The sequence below is a fragment of the Chaetura pelagica genome, unplaced genomic scaffold, assembly GCF_000747805.2.
Source record: "Chaetura pelagica isolate M959 unplaced genomic scaffold, ChaPel_1.0 scaffold330, whole genome shotgun sequence".
Classification (NCBI taxonomy): Eukaryota; Metazoa; Chordata; class Aves; order Apodiformes; family Apodidae; genus Chaetura; species Chaetura pelagica.
Genome location: NW_009951918.1, coordinates 662,626 through 684,949, shown reverse-complemented (window position 1 = coordinate 684,949; position 22,324 = coordinate 662,626). Strand labels below are relative to the sequence as shown.

The 22,324-nt window shown below is 39.1% G+C and overlaps 1 protein-coding gene across 1 annotated transcript in view; it reads right to left on the bottom strand.

Annotated features, from left to right (window-relative positions):
* MAMDC2 (MAM domain containing 2) overlaps nucleotides 1-22,324 on the bottom strand; it is a 32,172-nt gene that overhangs the window by 3,848 nt on the left and 6,000 nt on the right. The window contains exons 5-10 of the mRNA XM_009995020.1: nucleotides 21,673-21,929; nucleotides 19,528-19,621; nucleotides 16,769-16,915; nucleotides 15,650-15,915; nucleotides 4,188-4,281; nucleotides 2,379-2,531 (exon numbers count right to left, since the gene is read on the bottom strand). Coding sequence (XP_009993322.1) covers nucleotides 2,379-2,531; nucleotides 4,188-4,281; nucleotides 15,650-15,915; nucleotides 16,769-16,915; nucleotides 19,528-19,621; nucleotides 21,673-21,929 — 1,011 coding nt within the window. The remainder of the gene's footprint in view (nucleotides 1-2,378; nucleotides 2,532-4,187; nucleotides 4,282-15,649; nucleotides 15,916-16,768; nucleotides 16,916-19,527; nucleotides 19,622-21,672; nucleotides 21,930-22,324) is intronic.

The window sequence follows — 22,324 nt, the reverse complement described above, 5'->3', positions numbered from 1 at the left end:
AGGAAGAACAAAATAGCATTAGACAAACCTGAATGTTGAATCCTTTTACAGAACTGAGTTTGGTTACCTGCCAAAACAACCAGCAACTTAATTGTGATGTAGTCCTTTTGGATCTTATTTGATAGAAAAAGAAAGGTTTGCCAGAAAATACAGACATGGCTACTGCTGCCTCTTCACCCACATTTCAAAATAAAAATTCCCAAATCAACTTTAAAAGCATCTAGGAAAAATTCTCACTTATTTTAAAGCTGGTCATCTCATGTCTAGTTGATGGAGAAGAACTGGACAGCATGGGTAACAAAGACTTACAGGCAGTGTGTCATCAAATTCAATCTAATGTAATCTAATTTTTAAATGGAAAAGGGACAAGAATTTCAACATTCAATTTTGAAAGTCATCCCACAGTATAAAGGTATCATTACTGGGGAAATGTTCTTGATTTGGAGATAGTTTACATTTCCCACTCAGATAATGTAGCCAATAAAATTGGTCAGAATTTGGTCAGATTTGTATGCAGTGTTTCTTATTTCTGTTTCATAGCATAGAAGAAAAGTTTTAAGCTTTAAAACTTACTTTTATCTGAAGGCTATTCCTATTTCATAATCAGTACTGTTTAGAATTAACAGTGGAATAGCATAATTTCTCGGTGATCTGACATTACAAGCCAAAGAGAAACAATCCCATCTACTTTCTCAATTCTACATGTAGAATTTTGGCCATAGTGAACTTTCATACCCTGCTTAGGATCCAGCTGTTACAGAAATTTTATCAGGAGACAGAAAAGGGATATTTTGCTGGATGTTCATAGATCCATCTTTTTTGATAAGGAGATCAAAAACAAGACAAAGCACGTGGTATTGCATTAACTAGAAGTAAAAGAGTTTTCCAGAGAAACCTCAATTAAGCTTGCATAGAGCGTGACTTCATGTGCACAGCTGGAATAACTATGCTTGATAATGCTTAGTGAGGTTTACACTCAATCACAGTTGACACAATAATAATGGCTTTTGGTGAGGCTTTTGAGCAGGCCAACTTTTGTAGTCCAGCTAAAATTTTTTAAAGACTGGGTAGTTGGCTACTGTGAATAAGCCAGTCTGCCTGCAACTGACTTTGTAACTCATAGAATCATAGAATCATGGAATCATTAAGGTTGGAAAAGACCTTCAAGATCATCTAGTTTAACCATCAGCCCTACACCTCCATGACCACTAAAGCATCTCCCAAAGTGCCACATCTACCCGTTTTTTTAACACCTACAAGGATGGTGCATCCACCACCTCCCTGGGCAGCCTGTTCCAATGCCCCACCACTCTTTCTGTGAATAATTTTTTCCTAATATCCAATCTGAAGCACACCTGGCACAACTTGACCCCATTTCCTATTGTCCTATCACTAGTCATTAGAGAGGCCAAAACCTGCCTGACTACAACCTACTTTCTGCCTCTTCTCCAAACTAAACTATCATAGTTTTCTCAACCTCTCCTTGTAAGACCTGTTCTCCAGACCCCTAATCAGCCTCATTGCCCTTCTCTGCACCCTCCCCAGCACCTCGATGCCCTTCTTATACTGCAGTGCCCAAAACTGCACACAGTGCTTGAGGTGTGGCCTCACCAAGGCTGAGTACAGGGGTAAGATCACCAACAAATTCCAAACACTGTGGAGGAGGGAAAATCCAAGGGCTCACAAGGCCTTTTTAAACCTATTTAAGCGTTTACGTTCAGAAGCCTCAGGACAGTTTCATCCATGATTCTGAAGTCAATGGAGTCGATACTGAGGTCCTGTTCTGCAGGAACAGGAGTACCCAAGGCAGTGACACAGTAATTTCCAAAAGTCACCAGGTACTGACCCTGGTGTGGGGCCAATGCTGATGCAGGTTTCTGTTCACTCGCCCCACTTGCCTAAATACTTCAAGTTACACAAGTGAGGTTATGTACCAGATTTTCAAGACAAAAGGTCTGTGAGACCTCTTTTATTATCCACGTTTTCTTCTAACTTTGAACAGGAAGTTGTTGATGGAGAAAAGCCCCTAAGCACTTGTTTGCCTTTTATTTTCAGGGAATATTCACATAAGTTAGGGGTTTGGAAGAAGGTTTTTCTGGAGGGTCTGGAGAGATATCCTGTCCTTTTCTCTCCCAAAGGAAAGGGCTAATTGAGGAAACAGACCAAACTATCCACTTGGTCTGCATATACATTCAGATTAAACATCACATCCTCAAAACCGTCTGTGGGTCCCTAAGAAATGTGTTTACTTAATTCGATTAATAACTTTTCTGAACACAACAGTAAAAACTCACTCTGTGTTCTAGGTTATAATTTCAAAGTATTTTTTATTAACTATTAATCTCCATTCTGGAAGTTCAATGTGGAGCTTAACTCACCTACCCCAGTAGTGTGGTCTCCTCTCGGTCCGGTGTAAGAAGTGGGAGTTGGACCCCTCCTCCTGTGCCAAATCCCACGACCTCTCTTCTTCTGGGTGAACACACACTCATCTTTTTCAAAAGTACACTCTCCAGGACTGGGCAGCAGTAAATCTAGAAGGAGAGAACATGGTTTTAAACTGCAAATATATTAAGACAGATACGTGGAAAGAATGCACAAGCAATGTATTTCATTCACTCACCTGCTGAAATCACTTATGTCTACTTGGCAATACTTAGAGTAGTCACAAGCTTGTAAAAGGTAGCTTCAAGCAGATGTAAGAAATTTAATTTAATTTTCTTCACAGCTTCAGGGAAATCTGTGCTGTAGTCTGGCTCACTAACATGTACTTATTTTCTTTTAAACGTCTCATGCACTTTATTATCTCATCATATCTCTTCAGAGCTCCACAATGGGCTCTTCCAATGTAATCGTCTTCACTACTGAGGCACCCCAGGCAGTTAAACGAACTCCAGCATATATAACATGCATAATAAATTAGTCTTGTCAAAGACTGGAGTTTCTGTGATCTGAAATCAAACACCACATTTAGCTCTCTCATGTTCCCTTGGCACCAGATTCTAATACAGCATACAACAGACCACAGAGCTGCAATTACTATTTTCATTATTTCAAGTCTATGAGATCATGCAGAAGAGAGAAAGCTGACAATTCAAGCTCTTGCCAAGAAGCTTCTGTCAGCCCTTCTGCTATAATGTGAATTTGTAGTTCAGGAGTAGACACTATGAGCTGCTTTCACCTTTTGGAAAAGAGAATGCCTTAATGCCTCACATACTCTAGGGCATTTTTCAGGCATTTTTTTGCTGCCACCATTGCCAAGTCCCCATATGACTATACACCTAACTATCAGTCCTGTACCTTTGGTTCATTTTCAGATTACCTAGGAAGCACAGAGAGGAAAAACAGACAACTGCTGGAAATACTTCAGAAAAATGTCATATTGTTTCATACATGCTACTTCTCCCTGTTCCATAATGGCTGGTCGCCTAAGTACAATAAATCAATCAAAAGAGGTAATAAAAAGCTTCTTATTACCTGGGAATGTAAGTGGCATGGTAGATCAGCCTCATCACTATTTCAAATAATGGAAATATAGAGTGTGCCTGTCTCATGAGAGCTATTTCCAAATTAGGATACAATCAGTGCACTATCAAACCTCAAAAAGCCCCAGAAGAGGGAGTTTTGGTGAGTTCAGGGAGGTTAGCCTGTGTGTGTCAGAAAGTAAAGTCTCACTCCAAAACATTCAGGTCCTCCCACTACAGGCAGGAGAGTTGAACTCATCTGCCTTCATTAGAGAACCGCAGCTCAGATAAGGGACTGTGTCTTGGCCTTGCACAGCTGTACTTCTGGACTAGAAAGAGTAATGCTGTGTTTTGAAAATATTGCTTTTGGGTCTATTCCCAGTTTCCTAAAAGCTGTTTGAAAACTACTTTCCCTTTAGTTGAACTGTTGTTTTTTTTTAAAACTGTAATGCCCCAAAAGGAACGCTCACCTATATAAAACTGTACTGCAGTCAGTGAAGTTAATTAGCAGTTAGCTGGTAGCTCTGTGAACAAAAACTCATCCTTCCTCTATGCATGCTACTGTAAAAACAGGATTTATGCAATACTTACTGGAAAATGAGAAAAATAAAAGAAACCACGGTGGGATGAAGGCAGCTGTAGGATAGGCTTGGAAAATTAAGATATGTAATGAACTCTTACTGAAGAGGGTAGCAGCTCTTGGACAACAAACACACATGGTCTTACCAGCAGCCTGGCAACTTCCCAGGCTCAGTGATATATCATCCAGTGCCACAAGTCCACAGTCCCAGAAGCTTTTACACCAGCTGACAAAGACAACCTGCAATACATGAAGGAAATTTCAGGTACCTAACAAAAGCTGGTGCTGTTAAGAGTCTGAAATTTTAGATTTTTATAATTGTGCTAATGACTTTGACATCTACACAATATAAATTATTAATCCACTTTGTTTTGGCACTTACTAATACTGCCAATGACTGAAATTTCAAGTCCAATTGAGTCTAGGTGTGTGTTTTCATGCAGTAGAAAGTGTTTTCTCACTTTAAATGATGTAACTGTATATGTAGCTTCCATTTTATTAGGGCAGTGTGTATTTTTTACTGTAAGAGAATATATGACTCACTGAAGTTGTTGCCTTTTTTCCCTCCAAAAAAAAATCCCAAGGTGAAAAACTCAAATGTCTTCATCTATCTTATTCCTAAACAGGAAGTGTTAACCATAGAAGAATAAATTTGAAGGAGTAATGCCGTGATGGACAAGATATATATGGCTGCGGCAAAACTGAAGACCAATAAAAATAAAATGAAACTACTGCATAAAATGGGATTATGACATAAAGCCATGATATCATACAGCAAGAGGCTGGAAATGCTACGCACCATTCACAGTATTCTTCTGGGTTTGCGAAGACTAAGAACAGTGACCAAGATGTTTTATTGGACTACACATTAATTCTGCCATGGAAAATACAAGTTACTCATGAGGTGACAAAATAAGATCTTAAGAAACCTTAAGATTCTCAGCTGCCCTTCTCCCACAGTTGACATAGATCTGTTTGAATTACAGACAACACAGTAAGGTTTATTCTGTGAAAATACTGCTGAAAGTTTTCTTTGCCTAACTACTGCAAACCATTTGTCTGACCATTGGGACTGTGACCATAATTTGGGAGGAGCTTTTCAAAACCATTCTTTTGTGATGAGGTCTGAGCTAGTGACTGGAGACAGATGAGTGTCACTTTTAACAGTTTAATATTCTAGAACAACTGCAAACACCTCAATTACGTATTTGAGGTTAAATGCTGAATGACAGTTTCATGCAGATACAAAAAGGCTGTTTAAAGTTGTTATTGCGTTATTTAACATGTCTTCTTATAACGGGCTTGGTAACACCTTCAAGTGGTCATTATACAACATTTTGCTAGATTGCTTTCTTCTGTAGTATTTATTTACTCATCTGCTTATGAAATAGCCTGAGATGTAACTACATGGCAACCTTTGAAGCATGTTTGGGTTATGCTGGCCAGGATGAAGCAATTTTTAAAAGAATTTTCATTCGGTGCTACCAATCTTGAAAATAGAGATAATCTGTTTTGTAAACTGCTACAGGTGTGGACTTGAGGAGTGTCCCTGCACAGTACACACAACTGCTCAGTGTATACTGGCCTCACTCAACTGCCCTCCTCCCCCCCTTTTTTTTTTTTTTTTTCCTGCAGAACTACTCTCTTAGCCTTATGGTTTAACCGGACAAAATTGTTTCCTAACTTTTAAGTTCATTCTCAAGGAATAGGCACAATCTATTTAAAAATGGTAGCATCTCTTGGAATAAAAAATACAATAAATACTGACGTTGGGCAGACGTCATTCACCAGACATTTAATAGATGCATTCTGGTGAACATTTGTAATAAACTAAAGACATATTATATTCCTAAACACAAGAATCTTCAGAAAACCACACATGAAAGGGTGAGGTCAGTCCTCATTTGTGAAAAAACATTTCCACACCGTGGAATCATGTTGTTAGTGATGTTTTCCTATTGACATCACTGGGAGCAGAATCAAGTTCTTTATTCTTAAATTGCAATAATTTGTTCCTTAGAAGGTATGTAATTACCATTGGATCCTGCAGAAAGCTCTCAATTTCAAAGGCCTTGCAACAGTAACTGTTGGTCTCTAAAAGGCCACTGAACTACTAGTTTTTGTATCAAAGGATGGATGTGTTTTGGTGACAGTTGCAAACTTGTTCAGCTTTCTCTAGCTCTAAAATGATTAATTGTCCACTCACTTTTTGTGTTGTTGAGTGACACACTGCCATGAGCAGACTTTGTAATTCCACAAGGGTGGAGTAGGGGAGCCCGTACTTGGGAATGTGGAGTTTCCAGTATTGCTAGAGCAAATCTTCATTGTCCCCTTAGCTTATTTTGTTGTCATATTATTGATTTAAAGCAATGGGGTAGAACATATTTTTTATTCACAGATCAAGTTTATTGACTCCTCGTATGTCCTAAATGTACTTTTTTTTTGGTCATAAAGGGACATCTTTGAGTGTTTGAACTTCACCTACCAAAACTGTATCCATTTGGATTTACTCAGTTATGCATTTTTACCCTAAATTAGATGTCTGAATCCTTTATACAGTGTTGATGGGACTAATCTCACTAGGCTTTACATTTGTTCTTTTTTTAAATGAAAATATTTCCCATGTCAAGTCTTCTGAAAGAAATTTTTATGAAGTTATGTCATACCTTGGAGAAGAGAATAGGGAGATCTTTGTGCTCAGCTAAGTTTCTTCCTAAAACATGACAAAAGAACAACATACTAATTGTTTCAAACTAGGTAACAAAGCTTCTTGGACTTGCATGCTATCTTGGATGCTAAATTAAAACCATTATCAGATGCAGGCCCTTGCCTGCATTACTGAAAAATGAAACGTATTTTCCTCTCATGTCTCTTTTTGTTCCAGCAACAGGACACAGCCAGGGCATTAGCTTCCTTCCCATTAATTGCTGGATTTCTGCAAGCTGGTTTGTTTATTTTCCAGCGCTTAATCAATGTCCCTTGCCTGCAGCCTCAAGGTATCAATAATCAAGTCTTTGCATTTTTTCCTGGATTGTATAAGCAACACCAGATGAGAAGACCTGGTAGAGCAAGCAGGGTTTCACTTCTCTCATGACATGCTGGGGTGTGCTGCAAAACACTGAGTGAGGTGTAAGGTACTTCTCATGCTTAGCACTCTGCAGCTGGAAGTAGATATTAGTTAAAATGTATGCATATGAAGTTTGCCTGCTTTTGGAGGAGAAGAAAGAGTAGGACACACAGTGGGGTATCTCTGTCAAGAAGTGTAAGGAAGGACTAATGGGGAAGCTTGTAAAAGGAGGTTTGCAGGGAGCTGGACTGAGAACAGGAGAGAAGGATAAAAGATGCCCCATGATCCCTGTAGGTTGTTATTTTTCTTTCCTACTTGTTTAATACAGCTAACCCTGAAAATACAGCTGAAAATACCAATCAAACAAAAGAAAAACCGTGACAGCAGCCATGTCTGGTGACTTAAAAGCAAACTGTGCCTTTGCAGCAAATTAATTTACCTGATTCCATCTGAGTGAATATACTTAGGTTTAAACTACACATAAACTACAGCAGTGTAGACACAAAACTCAAGACTGTCACTTAGACACATATTTAAGTTCAGTTTCTTAAAGAAAGGTAGTTATAGTGGAGGCTGAGGTGGGGTTTTGTGAGAAGCAGCTGTTGTAATTTCCATACAGTGACACGAAGTTCAGTATTATGAAATAAAGAAATAATTTGAGCAGCAGAAACAAAATTGTGACATGACATGAAGAAGGAGTCAAGATGTCTTCACAAAACAGAGGACTTGACTTTTCAGTCAGTTACACTAGTACACAGCCATATAACCATGTAAGCCAGGACCCCATCACTGGCACAGGGAATAAGAGAACCAGCAGCCCAGGGCTGCTTGGTACAAATTTATCAGTGTAGCCTGAATTACTTTTACCTGTTTTAATTAATAAGATATCTTTAATAAGATTTTAAATGGCTTGCTTTTCTTTGTCTTAAACAGTCAGCAACTAATTTACCAAGAATGCAAGTAAGCTATTAAGCCAAAATTAGAACATCTGCAAGCTTCTGCCATTTAAAATAAATTTATTTAAAATGGCACTACCCAGGCAAGGTCAATTTATTGCTATGTAAATGACCTTCTGTGGGAAAAATAATAGATTATGAAAGCTTCTACATAAATAATTGGATAATATTGGCATATTTGAACAAATACTTTTGAAAATCTTTCCTGTCCAAGGGAAAATGAGTTGCAGAAACAAACAATAAAAGAGAAACTTAAAGCTAATAGAACAATCTGGGGCCACAGGCTGTTAATGCTACATCTATATTCACTTGATTGCACTGTCCAGTAGAGAATACTGGTTGGACAGAAATGTATACAGGACACTGATATCCTCAGCTGTCCCCCAGGGCCCTCCTAGGTTTCTAGAAATCTGCTATTTCAGCTATATTTTCTTTACAATATAACGGTTTCCTTGGCTCTTTTTATAAGAGGGAAAGGTCCTTGCTTTTAGACTGCAGAGTCTTGTCAGAATATGTGACATTATGATACCATAATATTAAGTACCCAGAACAAAAATTGAGCGAAGAAAGGAAATGTCAGTTAAGTATCACAGGTACCAAAAAAGGAGGTATGTAATATTTCATGCAACATATCTCCTTGCTTAGCTACTGTGAAGATGCAGGACACTTTGGTAACACTTTCTAACCTGAAATTTTAACAGTTTACACTATGTTTATCAAACATGGCAGACAGTGGATTATACATTTTGCAAGCACTAATCATACTATTTACAGACCCTAATATTCTTATTTTAAATAGGCATTCCAGTGATTGTTCTTTAAGAAATGTCTTGTTTATAGGTGAGAGAAGAAAGGACTGAAAGGCCATATTATAAAACTGCAGCTCATGCCAACCTCCTGAGGTTGCATACCTTATAAACGAAGAATGATCAAGAGTTATGTCAGGACATTACCAAAAAGCTCCTTTATTTTATACAAGTAAGGGTTTTTCAGAGGAGATGAGGACTAGGATGACTGCCCTTCTCCACTTGATACTTGACTGGAGAACTGTATCCTTTATACTAGTGACTCAGTCATAAGTACCTAGGACTTCATAATATATCCAAGATCACTCTAGTCATTTACATATGACTTCAGTGGACAAGTGAAACACACAAATTTCTCAGCAACAAAGAGAAATGATAGAATAATTTAATGTTGAGCATCTTCACAGTGATGATGTGAGAACAAAGGTCCAAAGTCCCTCATATCAAGCCCTAGGAAGGTGAAGAGGTGATAACAGTTGTTTAAGGAAAACAGTACAAGAAACAAAACAACCATACAGTTATTTGTGCTGTTCAGTCCCTAGAGAGTTGCTGAACTGGAGGTCATACCCGTACCACTGTGTTTATGGTCACTGGTTTCTTTTCCATTAATTTGCCTAATCCCTTTTAAAATGCATGTATACTATTGGCTTCCACATCATCCTGCAGCAAAGGATTTTAGTAATTCTCGAAGAAGTCCTCCCTTCTGTTTGTTTTAAAACATGTAAATACTGAAGTGCAACACTCAGTGACTTGATTTTGCTTCTTCACAGCAGCAACTAAAATTAGTTATGGTAGTTGAGGAAAAGCAAACAGATGAACTCAAGGAAAGAGAGTGAGGGAAAAAAAAGCCACATCAGAGAGGAAGAAAAGTAGACTGAAAGAAAAAAATCCAAGAAATGCTGCCACAACTACTCCAGTAGAAGCATGGTGGACTGTTACGATGCCAGCAGCCTTTCAGAGGATTTGTTTTTGAACTCTGTGGAAGATATTCAAGCACTACAGTGCTAGGTAACATTGCAAAAACTTGCATGAATGGATAAACAATATGAGATATTTGCTTCTGAAAGCCCAAGCTTCAGAATGGTGAACGAAATCTAGCAGTAAAGTAGGTCCAACTGCACTCAAATCTTCATTTTAAGCCAGGCATTTGCACTTTGTTGTGAAGTTGCATAAAATAAATACCTCTCCCTGCTGGCACGTACTGAATTGAGTAAAAAAGGGTTAAGACTTTTTAGCAGACAAGAGAAGGCCGAGATGTGCTGCTTGTCTTAGCTAAGGGGAATAGGAATCACTTATCTATGGTGTAGAAGCTCCCCTTGGCTAAGCAGAATCCAGTTGCAACCAGACTTGTGGTTGCCAGCTCAGCCAAATTGCCTTAAGTCAAAACTTCACTGCGAGGAAAACCTCGAGCCTTCATCCTGAAGACCCTGGCCCACAACCACCAGACGACACTGCACATGTGGAATTATGCAGAGACTTATGTAAATTATTGTGGGAGATAATTAGCATAAGCAATGCCTATTCTGGGAATATAATTAATATGTATCATGACCTCATGAATATGCACATAACCGAGAGCTAAAAATAGAACTTTAATGACACAGGATGGGCAGGTTTGGAGAAGTGATCCACCTTGCACCCGGTGCCGCAATGAACATATCCACTTCATAACCTTTATGAGTTTGTGAGGTTTGTTTTACACAGATCAATACACATAAAACCACATGCACAATATGAAAATGTAGAGTCTTGCTCAGTGTTCCATGTGAGCATCTTCAGGTTACATACGCCATATGTGAATTTTTATTTCAGTTAGTTCTGAGATTCTCCTTCAATGTATTGGCCTGGAAGATGATTTCAGGATATTCAATCAGATCAAAAGAATCAACATGTTTCAGACTCAGATATTTTTGCTGGCTTAAAGAGGCTTTTACAACAAAGCATAAAGAGTCTGATTTTTTTTAATAAATGTTAGGAAACTATTTATTTATTCTGACATTTTTTCCCTGAGCACTACAGAGTACTATATACTATATATGTATAGAATCATATGTACTTACACTAACTAAAAGAGAGAGCACCTCAAGTACAAATCAATAAATCAGAATTTTAAACTTCCTTCTGTCTCACTACTATAATATAGCACATGTATTTGCAGTATGTACCTATATATACACACGTATATATATGTATAAATATTTATGGTTTGCTTAGCTGGATCATCCACACCTAACTTTTTCAATGTAATAGTTTCAAAGTGTCACATTAAAGTCTATTGGCCAGCTCCACGTTTCCTGCTCACAGAACTCAAGCCAGAAATCCATGTCAGACTGCAGTTAGCTAATTCAGAAGAAACTCCCAAAAACCATTACACAAACCAAGGGATTTTTATTGTCTTTATGTGAACAAATACATTACCAAAACTAAAGCATGTAAGATGGATTTTATATTGTTTTCAAAGCCTTGGGAGTAGTATTCACAGCAGAAGATAAGGCCATGGGTATTACAGGTATTTCAGAATAATAGTTTTCTGGCTGCAAAAATGTTACGACCTTCAGGACTCCCTGGCCAAAGTAATATAATGACTGCCTCACTTGGCTTTCCTGGCCATCAAGGAACTGCCAGGAGACTGTTTACTGTTTCCACAGGCGCTGACCCAATCTTAAAGCCACACCCAGTAACCAAGAACTTGATGAGCTAAACTACAACTTCTTATCATCCAAGTCTAGACATGACAGATCTCAGGAAACAACATGATATGCACATCAGCCACCACATCTGTATTAGAGGAAAGGTGGTAGCGCTACCTTATTTTGAGACCACCTCCCTCCACTAAAAGACTGTTTTTCACTTGCTTATGACATTGCCAAGACACAATGATTTCAGCTCAGATTTTCCATGCTGGGTCCTTGCTTCAGGGTTGTTTTGGAAGATTAAAGCCAAAACAGTTCCATCATTTCCGAGAACAAGGCTCGGAAAAAAAGGATTTATTTTGCCCCCATTTCAAAAATTATTTGAAAAGCTTGGGCACTCCTAAGCTCTGCAATAGGAGCATGAAATATGTCAGGGTTTGGTCTTCATGTCACAACAGTGCTTTCTATCAAGTCATTAGGTTTTTTTTTAAAAAATAAAACTTGTAAGAACTAGGAGAAGAGGGTAAACAAACTAGAACATGTACAGGATTAGAGAGAAAAAACACTGGACATTCAGAGCTGATGGGCCAGGAATAAGATGGGGAATGCAAGTGGGTTGCTGCCAATGAGGCAGGACAGAAAAGAAAAAGACGCACCAGCAAGGAAGCAAGAAGCACAAGGACAAGTTTGGGAGGCAAGACAAGAGCGATCAGACTTCAGTAAACTTGTTTCCCTTAGTTTTCTCTATACTGGCTCTCCCTCCAAAGCCAGAAGTGTAATCCCTGACTTGCTGGTTCCCAATGCTTCTTGCTGTCAGGCACAACATGCTCTGAAACATCTCCACCACTGGCCTACATTGAAGATGGCCATTGAAATGAGAATTCCTTGTCAGCTGTTTCATTAGATCCTACTCGGACACATCTTCACAGGTAACTAAACTACATGTTTATACAGTGTCACATAGTGCTCCTTCATTTCCTTCTGTTGGCTTGGAAAAGAGGAAGCAAACAAAATAAAGCATAAAAGGACTTTTTAAAGTATTACAGTTTGAGAGCTGGGCATGAGATTACAAGGAAAATTCAGAATTGGGTTCACTGTGCAACTTTATTCAAGCCTGCTTGTGAGTATCACAAGCAGACAACCTGTAACTACATTAGTTTTTCACCCTTGCCTTAGCAGACACATGCTTAAACTTCAGCATCACTTGTGTTTTGCATGCAACCTTCTCAGCTGTAATCATATCTTAATATACTTCTCCATATTGACATGCTTCAGAACTTCACCCATTGTCTTCCATATACTATTTAAGGAAAAAATTTATGAACTGGTGGTGTATATACATACACAACCATAATGAAAACCATAAAACCACTATACAAAGTTCAGCACATTATAGCATGTGCATGATTTCTTATGTACCAATGGCATCTACTAAATACACAAAGCTGCAACTTAATGCCTGTTATAAACCTAATTTAATCTACCACTCCAGGAAAAAAGCAGAAGAGAATATGTTTGAACCAAGGCTAAGCTAGACCTTCACACACCTACACACCCCAAATACATAACTATTTGGCTAAGGCATGACTGAATTATGATATGCTGAAAACATGATGGGTTCTCTAAAACCCAATAAATCTCACTTTTTGTGATATTTGAGGATGCCTCCTCAACAGATGACATGTTTCAGTACTTACAGGATGGCTACCAAAAAGATGGAGACTCCCTTTTTACAAGGAGTCACATGGAAAAGAAATGGGGCAATGGGCACAAGTTACTCCTGGGGAGATTCTGATTGGACATCTTAAGAAAAATTTCAGTATGAGAACAGCTGGACTTTGGAATAATCTCCCCAGGGAAGTGGTGGATTCCCCAATGCTGGACACTTTTAAGACTCAGCTTGACAAGGTGCTGGACCGTTGCATCTGAACCATGTTCCTACCTACAAAGGTTGGACCAGATAATCCTTGCGGTCCCTTCGCATAATCACAGAATTATTGAGGCTGGAATAGACCTCCGAGATCATCAAGTCCAGCCTATGACCAACACCACCACATCAGCTAGACCATGGCACTAAGTGCCACATCCAGTCTTTCCTTAAACACCTCCAGCACTTCCTTGGGTAGTTCATTGCAATGTCTGATCACCTTGTCCAAGAGGGAGTACTTCCCAATATGCAACCTAAACCTCCCCTGGAGCAGCTTGAGGCCATGCCCTCCCATCCTGTCACTAGATGCCTGGAAAAAGAGCCCAACCCCCACCTGACTACAACCTCCCTTTAGGTAGCTGAAGAGAGTGACAAGGTCCCACCTGAGTGTCCTCTTCTCCAGGCTAAACAACCCCAGCTTTCTCAGCCCATGCCTATAAGACTTTCCCTCTAGTCCTTTCACCAGCCTCATTGCTCTCCTCTGGACCTGCTCCAGGACCCCAATATTCTTCTTGAGGAGAGGGGCTCAGAACTGCACACAAAACTCGAGGTGAGGCCTCACCAGTGCTGATAACAGGGGAAGAATTGCATCCCTGCTCCTGCTAGCCACACTATTCCTGATACAAGCCAGGATGCCATTGGTTGTCAACTAGTACTTCCAACCTGGCATTCTGTGATTCTGTGATTCTATAACTCACTGAAGTTTTCTGAAAATTGCCAGAGGCAAACAAACCCTCCTGCTGCACAGCATGGAACTTCTTCCTTCCTGCAGACCTTCAGGCACAGAAGCAGCAAGGATATTCCTGACTTCTTCATTCTCCCCTGCGCTGCTGTTCCCATCTGGTATGGCCTACAGACAGACTGGAAACTACAGACATGAAAGCTGCAATACTCAAAAAGCTTTCCATTCCAGGAAAGTGTCTTCACAAGTGTTCTAGATATACTAATTTCTAGGAAAACATAAAAATAGTTCTTTATAAATTCATCTTGGAAAAGATTTTCTATGTAAATGTCAGACACTAAAAAAACTGCCACCTCCAAGGCTATAAACCATTTTCAACAGTCATGCTCAGCTGTCATCACTACTCATACAGTGTATTATGCTACACAAGCTACTGAGCCTTTTTAGAATAAAGAAATACATAAACAGGAGATTACAAAAATAAATTATAGCGTTGCTTTTTTAACCAATACCTTCTTATGATTTAAAAAAAAGGAGAAAAATACTTTTCTGCAAATCTTTTGCAATGATCCTATGAGAGACTTTGCTATTATAGACTTGCTGGGCAGTAATTCATTTGTTGGGTTTTTTTGCCAAGGAAAGTTAAACTCAGTAACTACTGCAATTTCAAAAATTACTTTGTAGGGGGGAAAATGCTTAAAATGTCTGTCTGTAATTTAGAAATACCTAAGTTACAAGACAAGCTTTCATTCACATGTTCATAGTACTTTCACACACTGGAAAAAAAGCTGGATTTATCTCAGTGCCATCAGGCAATAACCCATCTGGTCCTCCTTAGATGTCTCACAGATAATGAAAACACATTACACTACAGAAATCAGGATAACAGCAGAAGTAGTGTAAATTTGTGTAGAAGTCAGTCTTCGTAAAAAGAGTGGAGGCGAGGAAAAACAGCAGCTTGAGGACTTAATCAGGAAGTGATGTGAAATATTATGTTATTCTTATTAACTTGCTGAGGTAACAAAGTGGCCCCTCCAACCAGGCATTGCAAACATTTCAAGCCCGTTCATCTAAACTACACTGACTTTTGGTTTCATATTTTAAAGCAGTGGTTGAGTTTTGACCAGAATTTACCAGTATTGACTTTTTAGATGAATTAAACTCTGTCATTGAGTTCAGTAATGTGAATCACATAGGAAACAAACAAACAAAAATACTGAATGTGAAGCCTGCTGAGAAACCAAGACATAACCAGCTCTTGATAGGAGTTCCTCAAGTGGAATCTCCACACATACTGCGACTTCACTGAGGACACCAAGGCAACACTGCCCTGCTCCTGGTACAAAGCCCCTTCGTCAGGACTCCCACGGGAACCATGCTGTGAAGAAATATTCTACTCCCCACTCTACTGCCTGGGGAACTCTATTTCACTTTGCAGGTGTAGCTCAGTTAGGATTAATCCCTGGATAACAAAGAACCCTGGGGTGGAGAAGGCGAAGAAAATATCCATCCAGAATTGTGGAGATTTGACTCTTACCTTGCAAGGCATAGGCTTTTTGAAGGAGATTTCAGCTTGAGTCCAAACTCCCCTTGGAGAGTCCAAGACAGACCAGATTTTTTCTTGAACTACATGATTCTCCTCAAAGATATAAACAGCAAGTGTACCACTCATTTTGAAAAATCCATATAAGGCATAATAAAAACGCAGACAAAACTGCAAATTTCCTGGCAAGGTTGGGCCATACAGACGTCCAATGTACCCAGGCTGTGATGTAAACTTTGTGTTTGCCAACAAGAAATAACCTGTGAGACAGAGCAATTAATAAGTATTTCTAATATGCAATTAGCACAACTGATTGGCTATTAAAGCAGCTTCTGTTATTGCATCAAACATTGGTTATAAAAACAGTTTTTACTGCCAGGAAACAGTTTATCACACTCTGTTCAAAAGGAAATAAGAATTTTTCTAAAAGTATACCAGCTACTTCAAGCTACACTGGCACATAGCTAAGTTACCAGAAATAACCACTTTTCAAATTGGCACTGAAAAATTCTCTGGTCTTCTGGCCTCAGTGGAAACCTGGCTGTTTCAAGGATACTGCTCTGAGACCAAAGACTGAAGGATGAGGCACAGGGTATATTATTCCCTACAGTAAGGATAAAAATGAGACACTTAAGCACATATGATTAAAAACCATGAATACTCAACACAAAGATCTGTGTTCATTCTTATTAGCCAGGAAATGTACACAACATGTCCTGGTTTTCCCTCAAATATTCCAACTATCCTAAGCCTGGAAGACCTAAGAGCCCAGCATTCCTCAGTATTAAAAGCAATGCATTAAGCTACTTGTATTTGCTTGCACATATTTTTATGGAATCATCCCTTCAGTGACTACAGATCAGTCCAGTGAAGATCCTCTGATTCACAGCCCTGCATGACTATCCCATAGGTGACCTTCCCCCTTTACATATGAGGAGGCACAGCCAGTGTCTCAGCTAGGAAGCGCAGCGTAAACTGATTTTTAATGGCAGGGAGTCGCAGTGAGGCAATCTAACCAGTGTGCTGATTACATCATTTAACAGGCTGAACAATGCAACAGGTTAATCTTTACATGCAGTCTGACTCTTTTTGCGAAAAGGAGCTTTGATTTACCAAACCCGGTAGTGTGGTCTCCTGCTCTATACACGTTACGCTTCACTTTCACTCTGCTCCATCCTGGGCCATCTTTGTGTTCCTGGTAAAAATTACACAGATCTTCCTCAAAATTGCAGCCTGCCTCGGCAGGATTGAAAGGAGTCCCTAAAAGACAGATGCATATGTTCTGTTAGGAAGAGCACAGTATAATAAAAATCAGTATCTGAAGCATAAGGATGCCCAAGCATACTCTGTTTCATCTTTCTTTGCATTACAGAAGATGTTAGTGTACACAGATGTTACACATATAGAGTGCAAAGTCACAATGATTTCAAACTATCAATTTTCTATCACAAACGGGTGTTATTTTCTTCTATTTTTGCTGAAGCTGGGATGGAACCTCCTTCACAGCCCCTGTAAAATATAAATAAGCTACAGATACTAAGAGAAGATTCCTACTTCAGGATATACAGCACAAAGAAATACACACTATCTGTTTTCATCCTCCTACTTCACTCAAAAGATATTTGGACAAAATGAGTGTAAGTGCACATGTGTGTGCATTTCAGTAATTTCAGTTTCCAAGGAGATAGATTTCTACATCAACATATAATATTATTTTAAAGAGCACCTTTAAAGAATACCTTTATGTAGTCATATATCATGTGTATGGATACGCATACTGTTAAGTATCTAAGTTAATTAGCTTTTGGTTCACGCACCATCTCATGGCTGTTGACTTCCAGAGCTACACCTCACTCATTTTAGCACTGCAGCAAAAAAAAGCTGCACCACTTTTAGTGAAGTCGATTAAAAGCTAAGCTAAGCTCCCCAAGCCTGCTGATGGCTCCCTCTTGACTTGCAGTGTGGAATTCATGGGACAGGATTTCCTTTAGTCTGAAAAAAATCTCCCTGGTGAATGGGTGCTTTTAAGTAAAATATTTCTTCTCTTCTAAAAGCCTCATCAATCACTTGCACCAGATGCTGGGGGAAGGAGGGGCACAACCCAGAGACATCATGAAATTTTTGGCTAGATCAGGAGTCAGGACCCTGTCAGCATCACTACTGCAGCCCATGAGACCCTGCTGCATGGAGATTAAGAGGGTCTTCCCAGCCAGGGCAGGGACCCAGACAATCAGCTTCAGGAGAAGAAAAATACTGGCATTGAGAGAGATGCTTGTGCTTTTTCCAGCCTCAGGTAAGTCAGATCTAAGCACTGACCATGTGTCATCCTCTCAATACAGAGAAAAAGCAGGCAGCCCTGGCCTCCCCCCACTGCTTTCCTAAAGAAAACAGAGTTGGAGAGCTACCAGATCCATGCAGCATTGAAGAGTCATTCTTTGGTGAGCAAGTTTAATATTCTATTCAGCTAACATTGAGACCTTTGTTCATCAAAACTTACAGGGAAAAAAAACCCATAATGCTGTTACATACACTGCTGTGGCTAACCACAGGGAGAATGAAGATCTTTTGCTTTTTAACTAGTCAAAACACAAGACGGAAAGAAGAGTTAAGTCTGAAGGATTAATCAGCTTTGTTAGAGTTCAACAAAATATAAAGCAAATTATTTATATTCATTTCTCAAACAGAAAAATCCCCTCAAAATTTCAAAATTGGAGTTAGTAAGCAAAGCTCTAGCCAAACTTATAAAACTTACTCATCAGAGTAGGTTTCAACTTGGGCTGTGATAGTGTGACTAAATTGGGGATAGGCCAGAAAATACGATAAAATTTATTCCATACCTCAACGGATACAAGCCATCTGAATATGTAAAACACAGATGAGCACACAGCTCCAATCCATGGCATACCGCAAACATAACTCAGGATTTTTGTGGCAAAACAAAGTAAAACTAGAACAGGCATTGTGAGGAATTAATGAAACAACTAGATTTACTCGGCCAAGAGTAATAGATTAATAACATATCTATAATCTGCCTCCTATTGATACTTAAGCAGTCCAGGTAAAGCTATCAGACACTTCAAGTAGATTAAAAAGGAAAACAAAAATATCTTTTTCCTTGACCACTTCAAAACATTAGCAAAAAATTAAAACTTGTGACCAAAAGAATGGATGGGCTTAGCGGGAAACCATGAATCAACTTTTTACTATGGCTTAGAGCTACAGTAAAACCCAAGCAACCAGTATACAAGCTACTCTAGAGGCTGGATTTACAAATTACAGTGTTCTTTGTCCCAAGTGCCTCTACAGCAGAGGTCATGTGGATTCATTTGACTTCTGCTGCTGTGAAAACCTAATAAAATCTTGACAGATTTTTCTCTGAGAAAAATAAAACCTTCTGGAAGAGTGAAGACAGGAAGCCAAGGCTCCTATTGCGGCTCTGAAAAGCACCTCAGGGTGCCATGGAAGATGTTCCCTACATTGGCAATAATGAAAATGCCCAGGACATTTTCTCCCTCATTCCATCACACCTGCGGAAATCCCCCTCTTTTCTGTGACAGGCCTGCAAGTGGTAATTTGTTCAAAATCTGGAGTGATGCAAATACAGCATTCAGTCTAGAGCTCCAGTTGCAGATCCCTGAGGCAAGGTCTTTGGAGAGAAACCATTAAGGACTGGTTTCTGGATCACATTAATAGCATTGGTGTTTATCTGCTGTTTTGTTGCCAGGAGGAATAGAAGCCCAGTGGTGCTGGTCAGCTGAGAAGGCAGCATGATCTGGACATCACTACCAAATATTGCAAGTACTGACAGACAGTTCAGAGTGGCAAAGAAAAGAGGGAGAACAAGGAAGGTAAACAGCAGTAAGAACTCATACCTGTCTGATTGCTGCAGTAAACTGGAGAGAAAGATATGTCATCAAGGGCAACATAACCTCCCTTGGCACTATTGAAAGCAACTTCAAATATTACCTGGAAATTATAATAAATTGTTATTCATCTGCCATATACGTAACAATAATTTTGGTACACATGTTCATATTATACAATTCTGAGCAGATGTCCTAGACAGACTCCAGGGCACCCAATACAGCATTTCAGGTGTTGGGACAAATTAAATTGTATCACTAGGGATATGAATTAGAACCTGAACATAGGTTCTTTGCCCACTCAAGGTCAAGGAAAATCAGGGGGAACATAGTTTTCTGCTGCTTTATGAACCTTCAGTTTTAAGTATTCAGTAAGCTACTGTAATGATACTCTACAAAGTCAGTGTTCAGGGTCATCAGTCTGTATTGACTACAGATCTAAAGCTGCCTAGTTACTAATGTTATTTAGAATCCATCTGGGTCAAGAGCTAAAAACGAACTGCATGGATTACTCTGTTGTTGCCATGTCAAATTTTTGCTGTTGTCTCTAAACATCCTTGGACACTGAAACCCATGCCTTGGCATCAGCTGGCAAGGAAGACTTCCTTAAAACAATTTAGTTAAGAACCAGGGAAGCTATCGCTGTGTTTTGTTTACCACAAAATCAAACAAAGTTTGTACTTAGCCATTCCTGAGGGACATAACTTCCTCAGGTAGTTGGAGGGCAGTCCATAACTCTTGAGGCAGTGTCTTAAGAGAAATTTTAAGTATCAAAGCTCTGAGTTACAGGAAAACTTTGAGAAAGGCCTGAATCATAAGGCAACCCCAGGGACAAAACAAGGATGTAAGGACAAAAGCTTCCAGAGCGAGATCCTGTTCAGTGAAAGCAATGCCTGTGATGTCTTGCCTAGGGATGACATGCCAAACTAGGAGAGCTGTGCAAGAATCCGGAGCAATCTCCTTTAGTCAGATGAAACACAGGGGAGGACCTCCTCAAAACAAGTGAAGAAATATATGCAAAGTTTAATCTTATTTCTATAAAGTGATTTATAAAATAATGTCTGTGTTGGATTACATTAAAATTCCTGGAGGAGAGTAAAGACCCATCTAGCCCAGTGTTATATTTCCAACAGAGGCTACCTACAGAAAGAGCTGAATACAACAAGTTTGCAGCTCTTCTTCCCTCACATTGCATTTGTGATGGATTCTTTCTTTCCTGTTAATTTGTCTATTGAGCTTTTTAACTAAACAGTGGTATCCATAGTACACTGTGGAACTGAGTTTGACAGTTACATGATATAGCAAAAAATCCTCTGTAGTTTATTTTAAAACTCTTACCTGATAATAAAGAATTTGCAACAGAGAGAGTGTATATATATATACATATTAAAATTACATACATATGTAGAAAATACATATATTTGTATACTTTTAAGTAAATGTATGTATGTATACCATATATATACACACATTTTAATATATGTATGTGTGTGTGTTTGGTAAGTATATATATATAAAGAATACATATATATAAAGTGTTTATTTCAATCTGCTGAGCTTTGGATTTTTTTTTTCAGTAAACACAAAGGAATAAAAAATTCAATTTATTTCTTATACTCTTTAAACTAATTATAGTAATCATGGAGAGCTGTCAGTCACATCTAAGGACTACTGTACTATCAGGATCCAAATCTGGACTTAATCTCATGAAATCACAGAAAGACTGAGTTGCAGAATTGTATGAGATAGAAAATAAAGATGATTTTTTTTTTTTTCCTTCTATAGTGCAAGACATGCATTATGGTATGATACTCAGTATCTTCAAGAATGGCTCAACAAGTCACAGAAACATGGGACTAAGAGAACACTGACATTATTTAGTAGGAACCGAATGATTGCACATTAGTAGGACTCTACAGTCAGCCAGGGTATTCTGTTCTAGCACTTCACAAGGCTTTGCTAAAAATCAAGCACCAGTATAGAAACTTATTTTCTTTGACCCTTACACCGTGGACAAAGGAAAGAATGGATTGCCACCATCTTTATAACTATCTTTCAGTTACTGGAGGGCCACTGCCATGTTCCCTGGGTCGGCACCGGTACCTGATGCAACATGGAAGTCAGAGCTGGACTGTACAGGAATGGCTGCCTTACCTCCATGGGGTACGGTGCATCGAAGTCAACTTCTGCTAGCGCCCAGTCTGCACTCAGTGCACTGTCTGTCTTCCAGATCTCTTCATAAAAGCCACTTGTGTCTCTCAAGTAAACAGTAAAAACAATGCTACTCTCCTGCTTAAGTTGATAGTAAAAAGATAAGCAGCCAGACATGGGGGCCGTGGTCTTTGGCGAGATTAGCTGGGCCACTTCCTGAAAATGTCTGACATAAACAGAGTCCACATACATGTAGTGACCTAAAAGTGGAAAAGAAACTTGGTATAAGGATGCTCTTTAAAGGACACCTCTTACAAGAAGTAACAGGAGATCAGCAGGGACTAGACGCGTTACCTCAAGGACCTGGACAATGATGGTTGATTCCAAGGATATGTTAGTAATTCTAAGAGAGCTTTTTTTTCCTCCTTTACTCCTATGTACAAACCAAAGCTGCTTGAACTAAGATACAACTAGCAAAATAGTCAGCCACATCTCTTCACAGAATCACAGAAATGTTCTGGTTGGAAAAGACCTTTAAGATCATCAGGTCCAACCATTACCCTAATTCTACTGATTCCAGTGCTAAACCATATTCCTAAGCATCACATCTACTCATCTTTTAAGCACCTTCAGGGCTGGTGATGGAACTACCTCC